Source organism: Topomyia yanbarensis, chromosome 3 (genome assembly GCF_030247195.1).
Source record: "Topomyia yanbarensis strain Yona2022 chromosome 3, ASM3024719v1, whole genome shotgun sequence".
NCBI classification, from domain to species: Eukaryota; Metazoa; Arthropoda; class Insecta; order Diptera; family Culicidae; genus Topomyia; species Topomyia yanbarensis.
This window is the reverse complement of record NC_080672.1, coordinates 293,491,542-293,510,874: the sequence shown is the minus strand read 5'-3', so window position 1 is coordinate 293,510,874 and position 19,333 is coordinate 293,491,542. Positions and strand designations below refer to the sequence as shown.

At 38.0% G+C, this 19,333-nt stretch overlaps 1 protein-coding gene across 1 annotated transcript; it reads right to left on the bottom strand.

The window, feature by feature from the left end:
• Positions 1-952: 952 nt before the first annotated feature.
• LOC131691569 (polyadenylate-binding protein 2) lies at positions 953-18,251 on the bottom strand. The gene is made up of 5 exons (XM_058978086.1): positions 18,068-18,251; positions 17,541-17,621; positions 16,937-17,478; positions 16,648-16,803; positions 953-1,690 (listed from the first exon to the last, which is right to left on the bottom strand). Exons 2-4 carry the CDS (start codon positions 17,619-17,621, stop codon positions 16,764-16,766), a joined length of 663 nt encoding a protein of 220 aa, XP_058834069.1. The 5' UTR covers positions 18,068-18,251; the 3' UTR covers positions 953-1,690; positions 16,648-16,763.
• Positions 18,252-19,333: the final 1,082 nt, after the last annotated feature.

The following is a 19,333-nucleotide window of genomic DNA, read 5'->3' as shown; positions in this document are numbered from 1 at the left end:
TATCATTAGCAGATTACAATTACAGATTTTTTGTTGCATGACATTTCAAAATTTTTTTAACTTTCATGCAAGATGACCAACATAGTTCTAAATGCAAATATTCTCAATGCACAAATTCCATACTTACTTTAGTTTTCTATGTAATCAATCTGACAAAAATATTCGTCTTACTGAAATTTATTCCTTCTTTCAAACATGAGCAGTTCTTGGAATCGTACTTATTTCAGTGAATCAAAACGCCATAAATATTTGAACGGGTATTTTCATACTTTATGCCACATGGCTCTTATGCCAAACGGCCGTTATGCCAAACGACTTTTATGCCAAAAGATCATTATACCAAACGACCGCAATAGCATTCAATATCCTGTACATTTTATGCCAAACGACCATTATGCCAAATGGCTATTATGCCAAATGACCTATCATTACTATCATTTTTTTCTTATGCCAAACGGGCATTATGCCAAACGACTTTATGCCAAACCACGTTATGCCAAATGACTTTATGCCAAACAGGTTAGCCCCGTGTACATGTTAGAGAATCAAGTCGCGCATCATCTACACCAGTTACGCTTTAGTTGCGTACGCTGAAAATAGGAGAAAACCGAAAGGCGCAAGTTCACTATTTCGATTTTTAGCTGCAACCAGAATATTCTAGAGATGAGCAAACCAACGTGCACCAAAGCAATTTAAAACACTATGCAATACTTTTTTTGCTATTTGAAATATGAACCCTAGCTGTCTTGGTACCTTATCCTCCATGTGCAATGTGTGGTTTGAACGTAAGTGCAGAATGTGAGAAATGACGCATGTCGTTTTTACTTGACCCCGAAACTGAGCTAGGTTGTCGGTTCATACATTTTGACAGCAGTTAGACAGGGTTTAGACAGACTCAGTTTCGCTTCAAGCAATAAATTTATTATGGCTTTGGTATGACTTAAGTAGGGTATTAGAATGCACAAATCGTTCAGATGGTAGTTGAACTAGATCGAATGACGTTTCCACGTGAACGTGATATTAATTGAAAAAGATGATGACGATACGATGTGCTGCTAGTGCTAGCGTAAGTTTAGTTTTATTGGCATTGGTAGTGATACATCGCTACAATACAATATTGAACTCATTTTTTCTCTTCAATATAAGTTTGGATTCTTATTATTTTATCTTTCATGATTAAAACTTTCTTCGTTTTTTTGTATTTCTTCTTCAAATATTTTTTTATAGTTGCTCCTTTTTTCGTGGTGGGCTCTCCGTGTCCTCTTTTCTCCAGATGTTTCATTACTCTTTTTTCAAAAAACATGTCTTCATTCATCTTCTCATACAGCGAAAGTGGCGGATCGCATATTTTTCCCATTTTTTACGCGCTTATTTTTTTAGTTTTTGCCATCTTTTTGTGCCGCCTATTTTTTATTTTTATTTTTTTTTTTTGATCCGCATCTTTTGCTGGTGGCTTTTTTGTGTGTATCTTTTTTAAGTTGTGGCAATAAATATTTGTTTTTCCTTTTTTGAACGGGTTCAAAAAACATTATTTATGCCAATGACAATGGCTTTTGCGATCGGTTTTCTGGGAAATTCAGCATTCACAATATTTTGCAAATAAGCGGCGTAGTGGTTCTTAATAATAGATCATTTGAAGACAAATAATGTTTTTTGAAATGATTTTATATTGACATTTTTTTGAAATAATCTGTAAAAATATCGGATAGAGTAATATATTTATTTAAAACAAAAACATAAAATATAACGTGAGATAAAGCCAATATGAGCGTAGATAAAAGCATGCATGGAGGAGTTGAAATGAGAATTTATTTAAGTAAACGATCCGGCCAGTGGCGGATCCAGTAGGAGGGTCCCGGGGGTCTGGATCCGCTCTGAATCTTTTTTCAACAATTCGATAAAAAAATTTAAATTTGTTTCAATTTTATATAAGTTTCAATTTTGAAATCATTTCAAACCAAAATTGGCCACCAAAACTAATTTTCATTAAATGAGGCTTTGACGTATAACATATTGTACAATATTCATACCAAAATCAAAATTTCGGACCCCTCCCGAAATATCTTTCTGGATCCGGCAGGAGCACAAAATCCATTAGTAAAGCCGCTAGCAATGTGTCAACACTAAATCATTTCAGTTAATTAAATAGTCAAATGAATAGCTAGCGTCCCAAACGGGCTAACCCACTTTTTTTCTTCGGCATGGTTGTTGCATGGCATACAACGCTGTATTTGATCATTTCACATTTTTGAAAACATAATCTGTATGTCAAATTTAGAACCAAAACATGCTCTATTTAGAAACACACAGGACCTACAAAGTTCACATGTTCAGGAAAAAAATATTTTCAAAATACAGTAATGTTTCGATTATATCACTATGCGTTTATATCAATACTCGTTTATATCACCCTCGATTATATCACGGCTTTATCTCGATTATATCACGCTTTTTGAAAAACAGACAAGGCACAGTACGTTTTGATCCAGTTAAGCCCCATGTTGTGTCCTGGCACTTTTAAGATATATTTACAATTGATTTGCTTATTTACATGTAGGGTAATGAGCCTATTATTGGGTTTCGGACTATTGCGTTAAGCGTTTATATATGATGAGTTCGGTCAAAAAGTCGAACTTTTTTAAAGTATAGAATATATCTGAAATTTTTATAGAGGTCTAAGCAGTAGAAGCAAAGTTATGACACTGTTCACCGTTGGCGGAGGGCGTGGCGCGAAGCATTAAACATGAATAATCTCAAAATCATGTTTTACCAAAAAGTTGTTGCAATGACTAGGATTGCAGAAATATCTTTCGGCTGATTCCAATTTTTGTTTTAAATTCTTCGTAACTTATTTGCCGTGTCCTTAAGGAGGCGTCTGGTGCAGCGGGTAAAAAATCGGCTTCTTTTTTATTCGCTTAATTGTTAGTTATCCGCAGGAAAATCTAACCAAATAATGAGAAAACCAAGATATGCAAGATATGGTAGGTAAGCCGAAATATGCATTTTCTCTCGAATTGATGTGAATACTTTTCTTTTGGAAAGACGACATCAACAATTGGATATGGGACTATTTCTATGGATGTTGAAACCCTTCGAATACACTGACTTTAATAGTCAAGATATTTGCCCAAAGCCTCAACGCACCAGATTCCTTCAAATTTAGTTGCGGGATGCGTAAAGTGAAGCTGTGCGGGGAAAAATTATCCACTGATACCACACCATTTGACCCAATGCGTTGAACAAAGATGGCGGACGCTGCTCTAACCAACGGATTCAAATGGGTAGTGTGATAATATAAACATGGCAAAAATAGGCACCCTACTATGATTTATGCTTTTTGACTAACATTCACTTTTTAATACTCTTTGTTAATAGAAATACATGGATTAATGCGTAAATCTCATTTTTTGTTTTGTTTTGAATATATCACGCTTCAAATATATCACGCTTCAAATATATCACGCTAAAATACAGAACGACCGTGATATAATCGAAACATTACTGTATATTAAAAATAATAGGACCTATAACCACCGACAAACCGACATGACAACTAGAACGATTTCGAGGAAAATTTTGGCAAATTATTTAAACTAAATTTAGTCGGAACATTAGCTCCATCTGTATAATGCGTTACACATCATTATTTAACGTGTCTCTCGTAAAAGAACACTAATGTCCTTTAGTAAAGTCGGGACAAGATAAGTTTGACATATTCAAACGAGCAGAAGTTTTTCGAATTCAAATGAGCGGAGCATCGTATATTAACGTTTCAAGCAAAAAGTATAGTGACATTGACCAACTTTGTGCTCCGGTTGACTTCATGAAAAGTAAATCGAAAAAATTGAATCAACTTAGGGATTTATTATCACATTGATTAATAAACTATTCCATTTCCGACAATGAAACGATTTACGATCGGACCGTAGATCTTTCGTCGAAAATTACACTGTCATTTGCCCTAAATCACCTGATATTTTTTCAAATATGTTTACAAAATTTAGTCGCTATTTGTCAAATGTTCAACAAAACTAGAACATATATTTATAAGGTTATAGTTTCCTTTCACCATTTCAAGTATAGCCAACTTCTTTGAGCCAAGTGCCTATTTTCTCGTTTCCAAACTTCTACTGGAGGATCTCCAAACACATAGAGTAGCTTCGATTATTATTAGAGAGTTGACTGAAAATTTCGTAACTCGTACTGTCAAACGGACGTGTTACAAAATGTTGCGTCGACTCTCCGATATCTTGCCAAATTTGAAAATACAGCGTCATGTTAGTTTGTCGGTGCTATAACTTTCTCGAAGACACCCCACTTATATCTAAAAAGTTGATAACAGCGCCGCCCTAGCGACTGAATTCCGAACTAGTATGATTCAACTAAATAAAGCGCTAGGTGCCGTACAGCACCTTTTCCGCAGATACCACAACTGACGAAAGATAATAATTGATTCCACGTTAATTTTCCGCCCACAATGTACCGTATTTCTCCTGATCCCTTATTACTCGGTCAACTTTCAATGGAGAGACAAGGCACCTTCACTGAAATTTTCGAAAAAATACGCTCAGTCATCTACATTCGTGCAAGAAATATATATTAGGGATCTTCCATAAATGACGTAGCATTATACGGGGGAGGGAAAAGTTTTGTATTTTGTGATGATGTGTGACGACAGGGGGTAGGGGGTCATGTCATGCTACGTGGCCTTTTTAAAGGGGAATAACTAACATCGTTTTTCATTTTTTTTTAAATTTTGCGGAGGCAAGGGAGGGGGAGAATTATCGTCAAGCTACGTAATTACCAGGGGGGGAGGGTATTTAGAGGTTTGTGACGAAATGCTACGATGGGGGAGGGGTGTGTTAAAAATCACTCAAAAAATGCTACGTCATTTATGGATCGTCCCTTAGATAGAAAAAAGCCATTCATAGCAAGTATGTGAGTGGCAATCACTTTCAGGAACGACTGTTTTGGGCCGAAACGTCAACGTACAGTGCAATCCAACTAAAAACAGTATTATATCGAGTGCATCGATATGTGAGCTATAACATAACATTTACTGATGGCGAATCGATTGACTACTTTTTCTTAAAACCTCGGAAAACGAACGAGAAAACGCGAATTCCCGTAAGACACAATGTGGGGTTAGTCCCTTTTGGACGCCAGCCATTCAAAAGAAGAAAAATTCAGCAATATTTTTTAATTGTTCCCCATTTTGAATTTGCCAACCAGCAGAAAATTCAGGAACATCAGGACTTTCATTGCGGGCAAACGACAAAATGAGGGGCGCGGCCCATTTGGCATAATTTTGAGAATTGATCACGCTAAAGTTCATTTAGCATAGCGCACATTTGGCATAATTTGTTATCTCCAGGATAACGGTTATTTGGCATAACGGTCATTTGGCATAATTTCAAATTTTGCGTAAAGTGAAGGTCAATTTCTCGTTTCGGTTAACTACGAGAGGCCCAGCACTTAGCGAAGTAGGACGATGTCTTGCGCGCAGAGACCGGCTGTTTTGAATTTTCGAAAAAAAAATCATCAAAAGCAGAAGTTCGTATGTCTTTTCATTTTTCCGCAAAAAAATCTGAAATATTGCTTGATTTTCCGCCGAATCCAGGAGAAGGTTCCCTTAAACCAAGTTTAAAAGTAAGAGAATTATGGGAAAAACCGACACTGTGGGTGAAACCAAATACAAATTACAAATATTTGGTAGAACCGACACCTTACAACTTTTTCTATACAGCAAATTTTTATTCATTTAATGATGACACTTTATTATTAGTACGATTATGTAGAGCATTTGAAGACAAATTGGATTTACGTTAGTACGCCGAATGTCATAAAAATTTACAAAACATACGACAGCAGCGTTCATACTCGTCTGGATGTTAGATTTTGTTGGTAGATTTTAAGGTTTTAACCGAACAAAAGCATTTCAAATCACCAATTTTTTCAGTACCTATTATCATCGGCCTTTCCTATGATCAACTGGGTGCATTGAAGACGAGTTTGAGAAATTCAATGTTGTTTATTGCTTTTTTTAAAAAAAAGTTCACTGTTGGGGTAAAACCGACACCCTTTGGTTAGGGTAAAACCAACACGCTGTTAAGATGGTTGTGTTTACTTGCGATTCAATACAAAAGGCTGGAGATATTTGTGACATTTCAATAACACTATTAGCACACTATAGTAATAGCAGAAATACACAGAAATGCTGTTAATTTTAACCAATATATTTTTGTTTATCAGATTCTACCGAAGCTTTTGTTATTTCTGCAAAAAGCTCATCAAACCGAATTTCTAGTGTTATCTTGGTTTGTCATAGATGAACTTTATCACAGTGAGACAATGATCTTTTGTATACCCCGGTAGATCGTTGATGATAAGAGTCTCGAAAAATCAAAGTCTGAACCAGGTAGTTTTGATGCGAAGTGTGTGTCACTTATAAGTGAATGAATCCTATTATCAGAATGTAAAACGCTTGCAAATCTTCTCTTACGAAATAAAATGACACTGAAGGTTGCAATGATGTGCGTAAGGATTACTTGGAAATATCCATATCAAGAAATAATCCTGTTTATAATACTACGTTTTCGAACTCTCTACCTCTCACTACATGATGAAGCTACAAAAAGCACATATTTGTATCACGCATATTCATACTTTATCACTCAGACATAGGTATATCACATTTTTAGTAAAGATAAAGATTTTAATAAATTGAAGAGAGAAAAAAATTAAAGGGGGTTTCGAGGTGTCGGTTTTACCCGCAGTACTTAGAAGAAGTCACTATGTTTTCCAAGTTTTGCAAACAATTTTTAATGAAATTAATTTTTTGAAGCGCTGACAAAATTAAGCCTTGTTAAAATTTTTCTGAAGAAGAATCCTGCGTAAAAATTATAATTTTATTGGATTTGTGTTAACCCATAAAACATGTTAAGCTTAAGGTGTCGGTTTTAACCATAATTTTCCTGCTGGTCAATCTGGGTTAAAAGTTAATCGAGGATAAAGAAATAGGTAAGGGTAGATTTTTTTCACCCTCGCTTAAATTTTAAACCAGGTTTATCGCACCGGTGAACCCTAGTTTGAGAGTTAAGTGAGAGTGAAGAGGTCTTAACGACTGCACAGTGGTTTATTTTTGCCAAAATCGTGCGAACTAATAATTACGCCTAAAACGTTAAATTTGGGTTATTGACGTCTTCGGAGGAATTTGTACACTCATTAAGCCCTTTCTTTCATATGATGTTGTTATGTTAATAATTAATCTCCCTAAAAGTGAGATATATTTAACAACTTTCTTGCATGAGCATATATTAACATTATGTCTTCGGCACCCGGAAGTTACAAGTTCTGCTCTTTTTTCCATGTCATCATATACGCCTTCTCTCTCCTGTCCTTGATACAACTGCTGCCGATGATGGAAATGAGCCCCCCCTTTGAATATCTTAACCAAGCATAAGTCTTCTTCAAAAAAATCATATTTGTGTTATATTCCTAGTTTTAAGATGGCTGTTAATTGTATTCTTCATTAAAACTATTGTCCCCCATCTTGTCAATAGAATTGTATCCCTAGATTTAAGATATCTGTGAAATTTCTCATAAATATTTTCCCCCTTTTACGTGCCATAATGGCGGTCAAAATTGTTTAGTTCGTAATACGTTTAATTGTCCTTTTTGACAATAATCGTTTACGCCAGCTTGACAGTCGGGCGTTCATTGAATATACATCAAATGCATTGGACTAACGTAGGATGACTTAATGTCACTGGGCGGTTGACGTAAACGATTATTGCCAAAAAGGGCCATTACACGTATTATGAACTGAGTAACTTAGACCGCCATTATGGAACGTAAAAAGCTGGCCACCAAAATATATATTTAGTTTTAAGATAACTGTACAATATCTTGTAAAAAACTATTTCTCCCCTTTTGAATATCAAACTGGATTCCTTGTTTTAAAATTTTTCATGAAAAATATTTTGCCCCCACTCTTGTATATAGAACTGTATTTCTAGTGTTAAGATAGCTGTAGAAATCTTTCTCTCAATATAAAAAATATCTGAACATTGTAACCTCCTAGTTTTAAGTATTTAAAATGTAAAAAACAAAAGAATTTGGCACCGCTAAGCTAACGCATTTGTGCCTATCAAATAAACGAACTGAATAAAAAAATGTCTTCGACAAAGTTGTAGTAGAACAAACTTTTGCCAACAACTTTGCTGAAGACACAAAGTATCTATATTTAATATCTTCCACATCATCACTGTTTGTTTCTGAATGACCCCTTTAAAGCCAATTTATTAACCCTCGAAAAAGCATGCGGGTTTTCCAGGCCCGACGACTATCGATTTCTTAGTTACAAAGCGTTATGCATGCAGTAAGAGCTTGAGCATGAAAATTCCATTAACTGACGCTAAAATTCATTGAAAAAGTAAGATATTACTGAAATATCACATATAATGTGCTCCATAGATTCGCATAAACTTTTTACATGCACAAAAAGGTAAGGGGGCCTAGCAGGCCCGCTAGGTATTCCGACATCAAATGATGATGCAAATAAGATTCCTGGCACGTACGTTTGCATCCAAAAATCAATTTTGATGGATTCATTTCAGTTTTTACAAATATTTTCTAAGCTTTGACGAATGTATCTTCGATTAAGTTAAAATACATTTACCATTTATTTGTGTCATGTAATTTTTCTCACGTAAACGCTTTCCAATGCACCCAGAACTGTTCACGCCTACTAGATCGTCAACTTTTTTAACTTTTTTCGGAACACTGCTAAATCAAGTGTTAATTAGCACTACAAAGCCACTTATGAGCTTTTTCTTATAGCTCTAGTTCACTCACCAGACTTTTGAAGTTTCTATGGTCAAATATATGGAAAATTGGAAACAAGAAATCAAAATTCAATAAAAATTCCCACAGTTACTCTGCATACCTCAAAACTTCAGGTGGGGTAGCTTTTTTAAGAACGCACAACTTTTTTGAAAGTTGCATAATGATTGGAGTTTACCGGAAAAAGTTATTTAACTTCGAAGATAATAAGATTTTTTGAAAATGTCCTATTCTAAGCATATGCGAGAAACATGCAGCATTTTTATAATATCTTTTTACCACAAAGTGGATCAATTTATAGTATTCTGCAGTGTTAATCCTTTCATCCTCAGCTATACATCTGAGATTTTTAGTGTACGTAAGATGATACTAACATTTTTTACTGAATTTATTGTTTCCATTGCCGATATTTCATATATTTTTGCATACAAACTTCAAAATTCTTGCCAGTAAACCAGAAGCATCCGAACAAGTTTGTATTTGGAATGGGGCGTCTGGAGCCAATAACAGTTATTTTGCCTAATTTTGCCTTTTTTTTGGTCTAAAGCATACTCATGAAGTTGTATCACTGTAACAAATGTTTGGTTCAAATAGAACCTCACAATTTTTCGTCAATGAAATATGTATCTGAGGAATATTTTGTGAAAAATCTCATTCAAGAACAGATTTTCCATTTTTGTGATTTGTATGGCAGAATAACAGTTTTTGCCATACCGTTTTATTACATAGCGTTGAAGCAAGCTGTGGATTCATAGTTTGGGTACAATAATGTCAAAATATTAGCACACGAAGCTGTTATCTCAGAGTATTCAGATTTGACAAGTTACGCTGCCTATGATTGCAAATCAGTCTTATAAAGATAGAAAAACAGGACTAATGTACACTCAAAAAAAGTAAACGTTATGCCTATTGATTTTACACATAGATTTTTGCAATTAACGGAGGTATATATTTGCTGGTACATAAACCCAATGTGTGTATTTATAAGAAATATTAATCTTACATTCACATTTCATAACTATTAGGCACATAAAACCCCATTCTATAACAATATACACATATAACTTATGTGTGTGCATACATAGTTCATACAGTTGACACATAGAAGGTATGTGTACGCGTGATAATAATAGCATTTCTTCTTCATATGAATTTTAAGCGGTTTGAAGCAAATAGAATTAACGTTTGGTTTTTTTTCAGTGTACAATCATGGGCAGTACAAAAGTTTGAGACATGCGCTTTGAAGAGCAAAATTTTGATCGGCAATTCTCGAAATTGTAAATTGCCATAATATTGATTTATTTCTTGCCAGAAAAAGGAGTGAACGAACGTTTTCCAAAGACAAAGTTCTCCATTTTTGATCAAGATATTACTCAACACATTCGAAAAGTGCTAATTATTTATTTACATATTTTAGCTTTTAGCCTCACCCAATGTTTACTCTAACTAGTCCCAAGGATGAGTATTCATCGGGGACTCAAATTTCCACGAGAATTGGATTTTATTAGCATATAGCATAGCAACTAACTACAAGCGTGAGCTTTAATTTTGAATCCTTTAAAATATTCTGAAACAATCTACCAGTCCTTCACTTTTCGCTTATGTGTTGTTTTTTCACAGTCTATTCTACATTGTCCAATACATTCGAATAGAAAAATCATTCAAGCGCTCGAAAAGTTTTTATTTCTGAATAAAATTGTTCAATATGCTTTGGATTTTTCATGTTTTTACTGTAAGAGGAGGGTATAAAATTTTACCGGGCCTGGAGGCCCGGCTTGCCTTTTACCGTTAGGAGCACTTTTTTGGTTGCATTTGGGGTCCCAAGTAACTGTGCAAAATTTGGAGTCGATTGGTTTTGACCCGGCGTAGCGCACTGCGTTTAAAATTTGTATTGAAATTAGTATGGAAAAACCTACTTTTTTGCATTTTCAATTCTACAGACTATAATTCTTCCTGCAGTATGCAACTAATTAAATAGAAGTATAGTCCAGGATATGCTGAACAACTTTGCCGAAGGATGTATGGTGTTAGAATGTCCCTGAAACAAGTTATAGTTGTTCAAAGTTCGATAGTTCGAATTAATTGCCAAAAATAATTTTCTTTGCCAACATCAAAATAACATCATATACTTTAGGTTTACCACATTGGTATGTTTGGATGAGTTATTCAAAAGCTTTAGCTCAATTCCATGGGCGTAGATAGTTGAGTATTAAGTCGTAGTGAGGGAAGAGGTGGGGGGGACTTTACTATATAGAAATTCGAACTGAAAAAGCTGAAATATTAAAATGTTCAGATGAATTATTTTAAAACATTCGCACAATGTCCTATGCATAATAGTAACGATGAAATGAAACATAATGTATCCCTCTGCATCGAAATGCAAGTAAAGTTACAGACACGAAGGAGTTCTTTGACATCATGGAAATTTCGACAGATTTCATGCGAAAACTAGCAAACGAGTGGAGTAAAAATAAGGGTTACCTCAATGCAAAACGAGTGGGTTCATTGATGGTTGTCAACGATGTCGCTGAACGTGGCGTGAAGCTAATTTCTGATTTCAACAAAAAAAAATTCAACAGGAGCCCCAGTTCAACAGCAATTTTTGCTTCAGGTGACCGAAAATAACATTCTATCAAATCATAATGCGTCTTAAACTAAAATATAATATCAATGCAATCCTCTGGCAACATCAGTTGATTCAGTTTGTAATTTTACTTCTACTGATATAAGCCAATACAGAGCGGTACAGTTTCGTTTCATCGTTACTATTATGCAAATGTTTTAAAATATTTCATCTGAATTCTCCAACTCGACAATATTTCAGTTCGAATTTATATTTATTAAAGAAACTCTCCCCTCCCCTCACTACGCCCTAATACTCAACTATCTACGCCCATGGAATTGAGCTAAGGCTTTTGAATAATTCCTCCAAACATACCAATGGGGTAAATCTAAACTATATGATGTTATTTCGGTATGCTATATGAAATATCATTGGTACACTGGCAGTGTTGGCAACGAAAAAGATTTTTGGCAATTAGTTCGAGCTATCGAACTTTGAACAACTATAACTTGTTTTAGGGACATTCTAACACTATACATCCTTCGGCAAAGTTGTTCAGCATATCCTGGACTATACTTCTGTCTAATTTGTTGCATATTGCAGGAAGAACTGTAGTCTGTAGAACTGAAAATGCAAAAAAGTAGGTTTTCCCATACTAATTTCCATACAAATTTCAAACGCAATGCGCTACGCCGGGTCAAAACCAATCGACTCCAAATTTTGCACAGTTACTTGGAACCCCAAATGGAACCAAAAAAGTGCTGTGCTGAAAAAATGATCATTTTGCCCCACCCTAATGAACAAGCATAAGGGGGATAGACCACTAGTGAAAAATTGTTCCCAAACCTGAGGGGTAACCCATCAGCAAATTAGTGTTTGGGACTGTGAATGAAAGGTGGAGCTAGTGTTTTGGCAAAATTACCGGATCGATGTTTTTGGTGGGAATTACCTCATAGTGTTATGTCTGTAAGTCTGTGGTCGGACATCAAGGCCCAAACTCGCGCAACTTCGGAACGCCGGGGTTGCCCAAGACTACGCACAGCGGCTGGAAGCAGCACTACCCACGGAAGAACAGCTGGGCGCAGCTACTCTTGAAGATGGCTGAAGGGAGATCCGTTCCGCCATAGGAAGTACTGCTATAGCGGCACTAGGTACAGCGAGTTCGAATCGAGGAAACGACTGCTTCGACGACGAATGTAAGCAGTTAATAGAGGAGAAGAATGCAGCACGGGCGAAGATGCTGCAGCACGGAACGAGACAGAATGTGGAGCGATACAACAGGCAAACCTCGGTCCTCCGGAGAAAGAAGCGCCAACAGGAGGAACGAGATCGCGGAGCGATGGAACAACTGTACCGCGTAAACGACGCACGGAAGTTCTACGAGAAGCCGAACAGTTCGCGCAAAGGCTACGTTCCGCAAGGCGATATGTGCAGGGACTTAAACGGCAACCTTCTTACGAACGAGTGTGAGGTGATTGAGAGGTGGAAGCAGTACTATGATGAGCACCCCAACGGTGAAGCAACAGAGGACGAAGGCGCTATGGCAACGGATATTGGAGCACGCGCATAAGACGATAGGCTGCCGGCCCCTGATCTCCAAGAAGTCAAGGAGTAGATCAGTCAGCTGAAAAACAACAAAGCTGCCAGTGTAGATCAACAATCCAATGAGTTATTAAAATGTGGTGGTGAAACACTGGCTGAAGCGCTGCACTGGGTAATCGTTAAAATTTGGGAGCAGCAGACTCTTCCGGAGGAGTGGGGATGGAGGGTGTCGTTTGCCCAATCTACAAAAAGGGTGACAAGTTGGATTGCTGCTACCGCGCGATCACATTACTTAGCGCTGCCTGCAAGGTCCTAGCATAGCATAGCATAGCAAAAACGACCGCACTCATCATGGGTGGCTGATACAGTGGCTTATACAAAATGTGGTATAGTCCACTGCACACCTGGCCATGTCCTTACGATCGCTAAAGGGTAGGGACTGTTAGTTGCATACCTACTTAAGAAGATGAGGGAAACCCACGCAATCTCCATAGGCATTACGGATGTTAAAATTGGTTAGTAGGGAAAATGGGAAGTGGATATGTGGGTATAATAATTATGGTATGGTATGAATTATCTAATGAACTATAAAATAACAATAAATTAGGTTGATCTCACTAGATTTTTTAAATGTCCTGCAACGGTAACAGGCTTCAGGCACCACCGTTCCACCACATTTTCCGTGACGTCTGCTGGTAGTGTTTTAACTATTACGTTCAAGGTCCTGTGTCGTCAAATACACAGGAATAAATCCGACGTTAGCAGTTCCGTGTAATTACTTGAAAGGTCCGAGCGGATATAACGGACATCGAGAATTCGCTCTTTCTTCGAAAGACACTGTGGCGTTCCCATGTCAATAATAAGTACTGATCGTGTTATTACTTAGCGCCGCCTACAAGGTCCTCTCCCAAATTCTTTGCCGTCGGTTGTCACCAATTGCAAGGGAGTTCGTGGGGCACTACCAAGCGGGATTCATGGGTTCCCGCGCCACCACGGACAAAATATTCGCGATTCGGTAGGTTATGCAGAAGTGCCGTGAATACAACGTGCCCACACATCATTTGTTCATCGATTTCAAATCGGCATATGACACAATCGATCGAGATCAGTTATGGCAGATAATGCACGAGTACGGTTTTCCGGAGAAGCCAACACGACGATGGATCAGGTGATGTGCGTTGTTCGAGTATCAGGGACACTCTCGAATCCCTTTGAATCTCGAAAAGGGTTACGGCAAGGTGATGGTCTATCGTACCTGTTAGTCAACGTTGGGCTAGAAGGTGTAATAAGGAGAGCGGGGATAGACACGAGTGGCACGATCTTCAGGAAGTCCGTCCAGCTTCTTGGCTTCACCGACGACATTGACATAATGGCACGGAACTTTAAGGCGTCTGTCGGAAGCGTACAGACTGAAAGCTGAAGTTAGCAGGATTGGACTTGCCATCAACGTTTCGAAGACAAACTACATGAGAGGAAGAGATTCTAGAGACGACAATGCGGACCTCCCATCTCGAGTTCGGATTGACGGTGACGAAATCGAGATGGTCGACAAATTCGTGTATTTGGGCTCACTGGTAACCGTCGACAATGATACCAGCAGAGAAATTCAGACGGATCTTGGCGGGAAATCGTGCCTACTTTGGACTCCGGAGGACGCTCCGGTCGAACAAAATTTGCCGCCGCACGAATTTGATTATCTACAAGACGCTGGTTGGACCGGGGGTCCTCTACGGCCACGAGACCTGGACTATGCACGTGTAGGACCAACACACCCTTGGAGTTTTCGAACGAAAGGTGTTGCGTACCATCTATGGTGGCGCGCAGATGGAAGACGGAACGTGGCGCAGGCGAATCAACCATGAGTTGCATCAGCTGCTGGAAGAACCATCCATCGCGTAAACCGCAAAAATAGGACGCTTGCGGAGGGCTGGACACGTCATAAGAATGTCGGACGACGACCCGGTGAAGATGGTTCTTGCGGGCGACCCTACAAGAACAATAAGACGGGGCGCACAACGAGCACGGTGGATCGACCAGACAGAGGACGACCTGCGGACCCTTCGAAGAGGCTGGACGGAGTGGAGATGGCTTCTGCATACAGCAAGAGACAACAAGGCTCTAGCCTGAACGGTAAGGTAAGTAACGAAGTTATTTCAATCGCCAAACACACAATTTTTGCATATGCATATTTTTTATCTCGGCCATTTTCGAAGGTATTTGACGTTTTTTGAAAAACAATACACTCAGGTTTTTTTTACGCGGGGGATACGAGCCGCGTAAATGAAAACCGCGTAAATGAAAACCGCGTAAATTTCAAAATCCGCGTAAATGAAAACCGCGTAAATTTCAAAATCCGCGTAAATGAAAACCGCGTAAATTTCAAAATCCGCGTAAATGAAGACCACTTAAATTTAAGAATCCGCGATAAAGGGAACCTCATTGATGGATACCGCGTAAATTCCAAAATCCGCGTAAATGAAAACCGCGTAAATTTCAAAAACCGCGTAAATTTCAAAATCCGCGTAAATGAAAACCGCGTAAATTTCAAAATCCGCGTAAATGAAAACCGCGTAAAAAATACCGCGCAAAAAAAAACCGCGTAAAAAAAACTTGAGTGTACTTTTATCAAATCACCTATAACTCTACTGGAGACGAGAGACAAGTGAACTCTATTGAATTTTATAGTGTTGATGTGGCATTTCTAACTGCAATTAGAGCTGGCTGTCCGTTCAAATGGTATTGATTTTAAAACTGTTGCTAATTTTACCAAAAATTACCTTCTGCAAAGATATGTATCTTGATAAGACAAACGACTTTTCGGAACATACTGAAGCTTTATCTACGATATTTAAAAAGTTATGTTGAATAAAAGCTTTCAAGGGGTCAAACATGTTCGCAAAAACAAGTTCTCTGACATTTTCAAGGAATTTATCTTATTCATACTTTGAAATAAATTGTAGCAAATATCTCACTTCAAGGGTGGGCGTAGCGTAGTTGGTAAATCGATTGCCTTGTATGCAGCGCACCTGGATTCGAGTCCCGACCCCGCACATAGGGTTAGAAATTTTTCATAAGAGATTTTTCTAAGCCGAAGAGGCGAATGACGTTAAGGTTAAAACCTCTATAATCGAAATAAAAAAAAACCGCTTCAAAGGGAATTAACCACTATATCTATATCATCAAAATAAAGGTCTTGCGTTATGATAAAACATCCCAGAAGACATCATTGCTGTACGCTTTACCATTTCCGCGTGAATAATTTTTCGGTCGTTTTCGGCGAAAAAAACCACTATGGACTGTGCAGGAGGAAACAAAGTTAATAACTTGCAGAAATATTTAGTGGAATCTTTCAGACTACAAATTGTAAACACTACCAACTTAGTAGAACCGCAGACTTATTTTGACTTTACTGCCTATAATCTCAACTCAGTGTATAGGGTATCCCTTAGAACATGGGTCCGACTTGCGATTATGGGCAGCACAACGTAAGTAGTGTTTACTATTTACATCAGAGAAATCCTATTTGATGTTTACGGCCCGTAATCGCAAATCAGTCCCACGATCTATGGGATTTCCTACCTACATGGGACTGACATGTGATTATAGAGTTTAGCTCAGTTTACTGTCGATATATGTCCATTATTGCCCAGCAGAGGACAGCATGCTTCGAGGGAAAAATATAAAACGGCACTACTTACCATAATACCACGAATAATTTGTAGTCTTATCGGCTACAATTGAACTTTAAAAAAACAAGTAAATCTTGTTTTAAAAACGGTCGAGCTTATCATCCGGGTTGAGACACAACTGATTCCTAGTACGGCGCGTAGAAGGCTCTTCCTCGGTATCCACGGCTGTAGTATGGTTGTAGCGTGTGTGAACCAGTAAAACAAAAAAGAACGGCAAAATGGAAAACAAGAAAAAACGATATATTTCAAAAAATACTAAGGCTTCTAGTGTTGATGGGGACTTTGGTAAGGTACGTACGCTGGCCGTCGAGTTCCTCGGTGACCTCCGTAGCAGCATGCTCGCGAGATCCTAGAGGTTCGTCCTCGTAAACCACGGGGAAACCGGTTAGTGACACACATCCCAGGACGATTCGTACGCTTAGGGTTGACCTTTATCTGTCGCCCACGGAAAAGCGTTTCATTCATCGCCAGCGCAGTCTCTACAAACTCTTTCGAGCCAAATTCGATGTACGCGAAGCCTTTTGGATGTCCATCGACTTTGTTACATAGAATCGTAACCCGATTAATTGTCCCACAGCCATGAAAATGAGCCTCTAGTTCCTCCGCTGTGGCCCCATAATCGACATTTCCAACGTATATTGAACGGTTATCAATTTCTGCCTTTTCTTCAGCAGTCAGAATTGGTGCAACTCCGGTGGGGGACCCTAGTGTCATCTGCTTGGTAACTTCTGACTGAAGTTGTTTAAGTTTTTCTGCTTCCTCTTCCATTTCTTTCACGCGGGCCTTGATAGCTTCCAATTCGGGATCTATTTGCATTTCAGCACCTTTGAGATAATCATCCTACAAATAGAAAATTTCAGCTATAAAATGTACTTAATTTCCAATGCAATTTCTTAACCTACCTCAACGATTAGCTCTGAGTCGTCGTCATTTGAGCCAAGAATTCCAAGATTGGAATCGTTCAGTAAACTTTCATCAGTCATCTTTGTGTCATCGTGATGTCGATATAATAAAAAAAAGCAATACATTACATTTATGATTGTGATGGTTCTCTTGAAATGATCGCCAGATCGCGGCGATTTAAACCCGATCCAGATATCAGCTCCGTCAACGGAAAAGGATGTCCCGTCACCATTTTTCAAGATAATGTCATTTTCGTTTTTGATATCACACTACACCTGTTTAATTGGTTCGTCCCCGGTACAACACGTCAATTAGTTACATGGCATTCATATACATCGAAGGCACGAAATGATTTGACGTACGGAACGTTTGAATGAGCACACGAGGAACGCATACTGCGCATCCTGACAGAACGGTGACGTGGCGTTGACGGCTAATGAATCGTCTGAATCGAGCTTAAATCGCACTTAAAGCACTAATGGCCGACTGGAAATCAAATGAACCAATTTTTTAATGCGCATTTTACCTCGATTTTTCCGCTGTCAGCTTCTATCTTTTGCTAAACACTAGTAAAACCGGCACTAAGGAACAGAATTACTATTTATATAAACGATTTAAATGATTCTGAATGCAGAAATATTCTTTTTGACGACGGAGCCCAAAAACACAGCTTTTCGCTAGAATAGTTTGCAAGCTTTCATCGAACATGGCGACGCGGCCGGCAGCAGCGATGCCACATGTTTTTTTGAAATGTCTGCAGAAGAATAACTAAAATGTCTGTAAAAGTCTGTAGATTTTTGTGTAAATCCTAGTTACACTAAAATTTTACTTTAAAAATAGATTGAAAGTAGAATTCTATTGTGAAGAAATCACTCGTATTCGAAAACCGTTATTCTAGTGCAATTTTACTAAACACTATTACCTTTTTAAAAGTCTGTAAATCTCTGGCTACGTCTGTAGGAGACATCAAAAGTCTGTAAAATACAGACATGTCTGTAAATCTGGCATCGCTGGCCGGCAGCGACAACAAAGTAACATATACACGTAACGCAACATAACGGATCCGGCATCACGCAAGAGGGGTATCCCATACGTACACTGAGAAACAGATATAAACTTCAAGCGTTAAAATCAGACAGAGATCCTCCCAGTAGGGGACCTCGGGGCAAGTCCGACACCTTAAGCGCAATATTTTTTCTAAAATTCCACAAAGCTCCTAAAATTTTATATTCTGTGCATAATCCTTGTTTAGGTGGTTCTTAACAAAATATAATTTTTTCAGCGTTTCAAAAAATTGAATTCATTAAAAATTATTGGTTGCCAAAAAATGGAGAAAAATGACATTTTAAAAACGCTGCGGGTAAGACCGACACCCCAAAGGGGCAAGAGCGACCCCCTTTTGAACTTTCTTTTTGTCAAATTTTTTCCATTAAAAATGTATTGTGTATGTGTGATAAAGTGTAATTATGTGTATATGAGTATGTGTGATGCAAACGCATGCTTTCTGTAGTTTCATCGCGTAGCAAGAGGAAGAGCATTCGTATGCGTGGTGTTATGAATAAATAGTGTTTAACGCATGGTTTATATTATGGTACGGGTTTTCTCAAGTAATTCTTTCGAGCTTAATTGCCACTTGTATAGCCATTCTAAGTAGGAAGAGCTGTTCTGCAAACAGATTATATACGCTATTACTAGGACTCATTCACTTAAAAGTGACGCACGCTTCGTAGTAAGCTATCCGGTTCGTGTTGTGATTTTTCGGAATACTGTTGATCAATAATCCGGCGGTCAA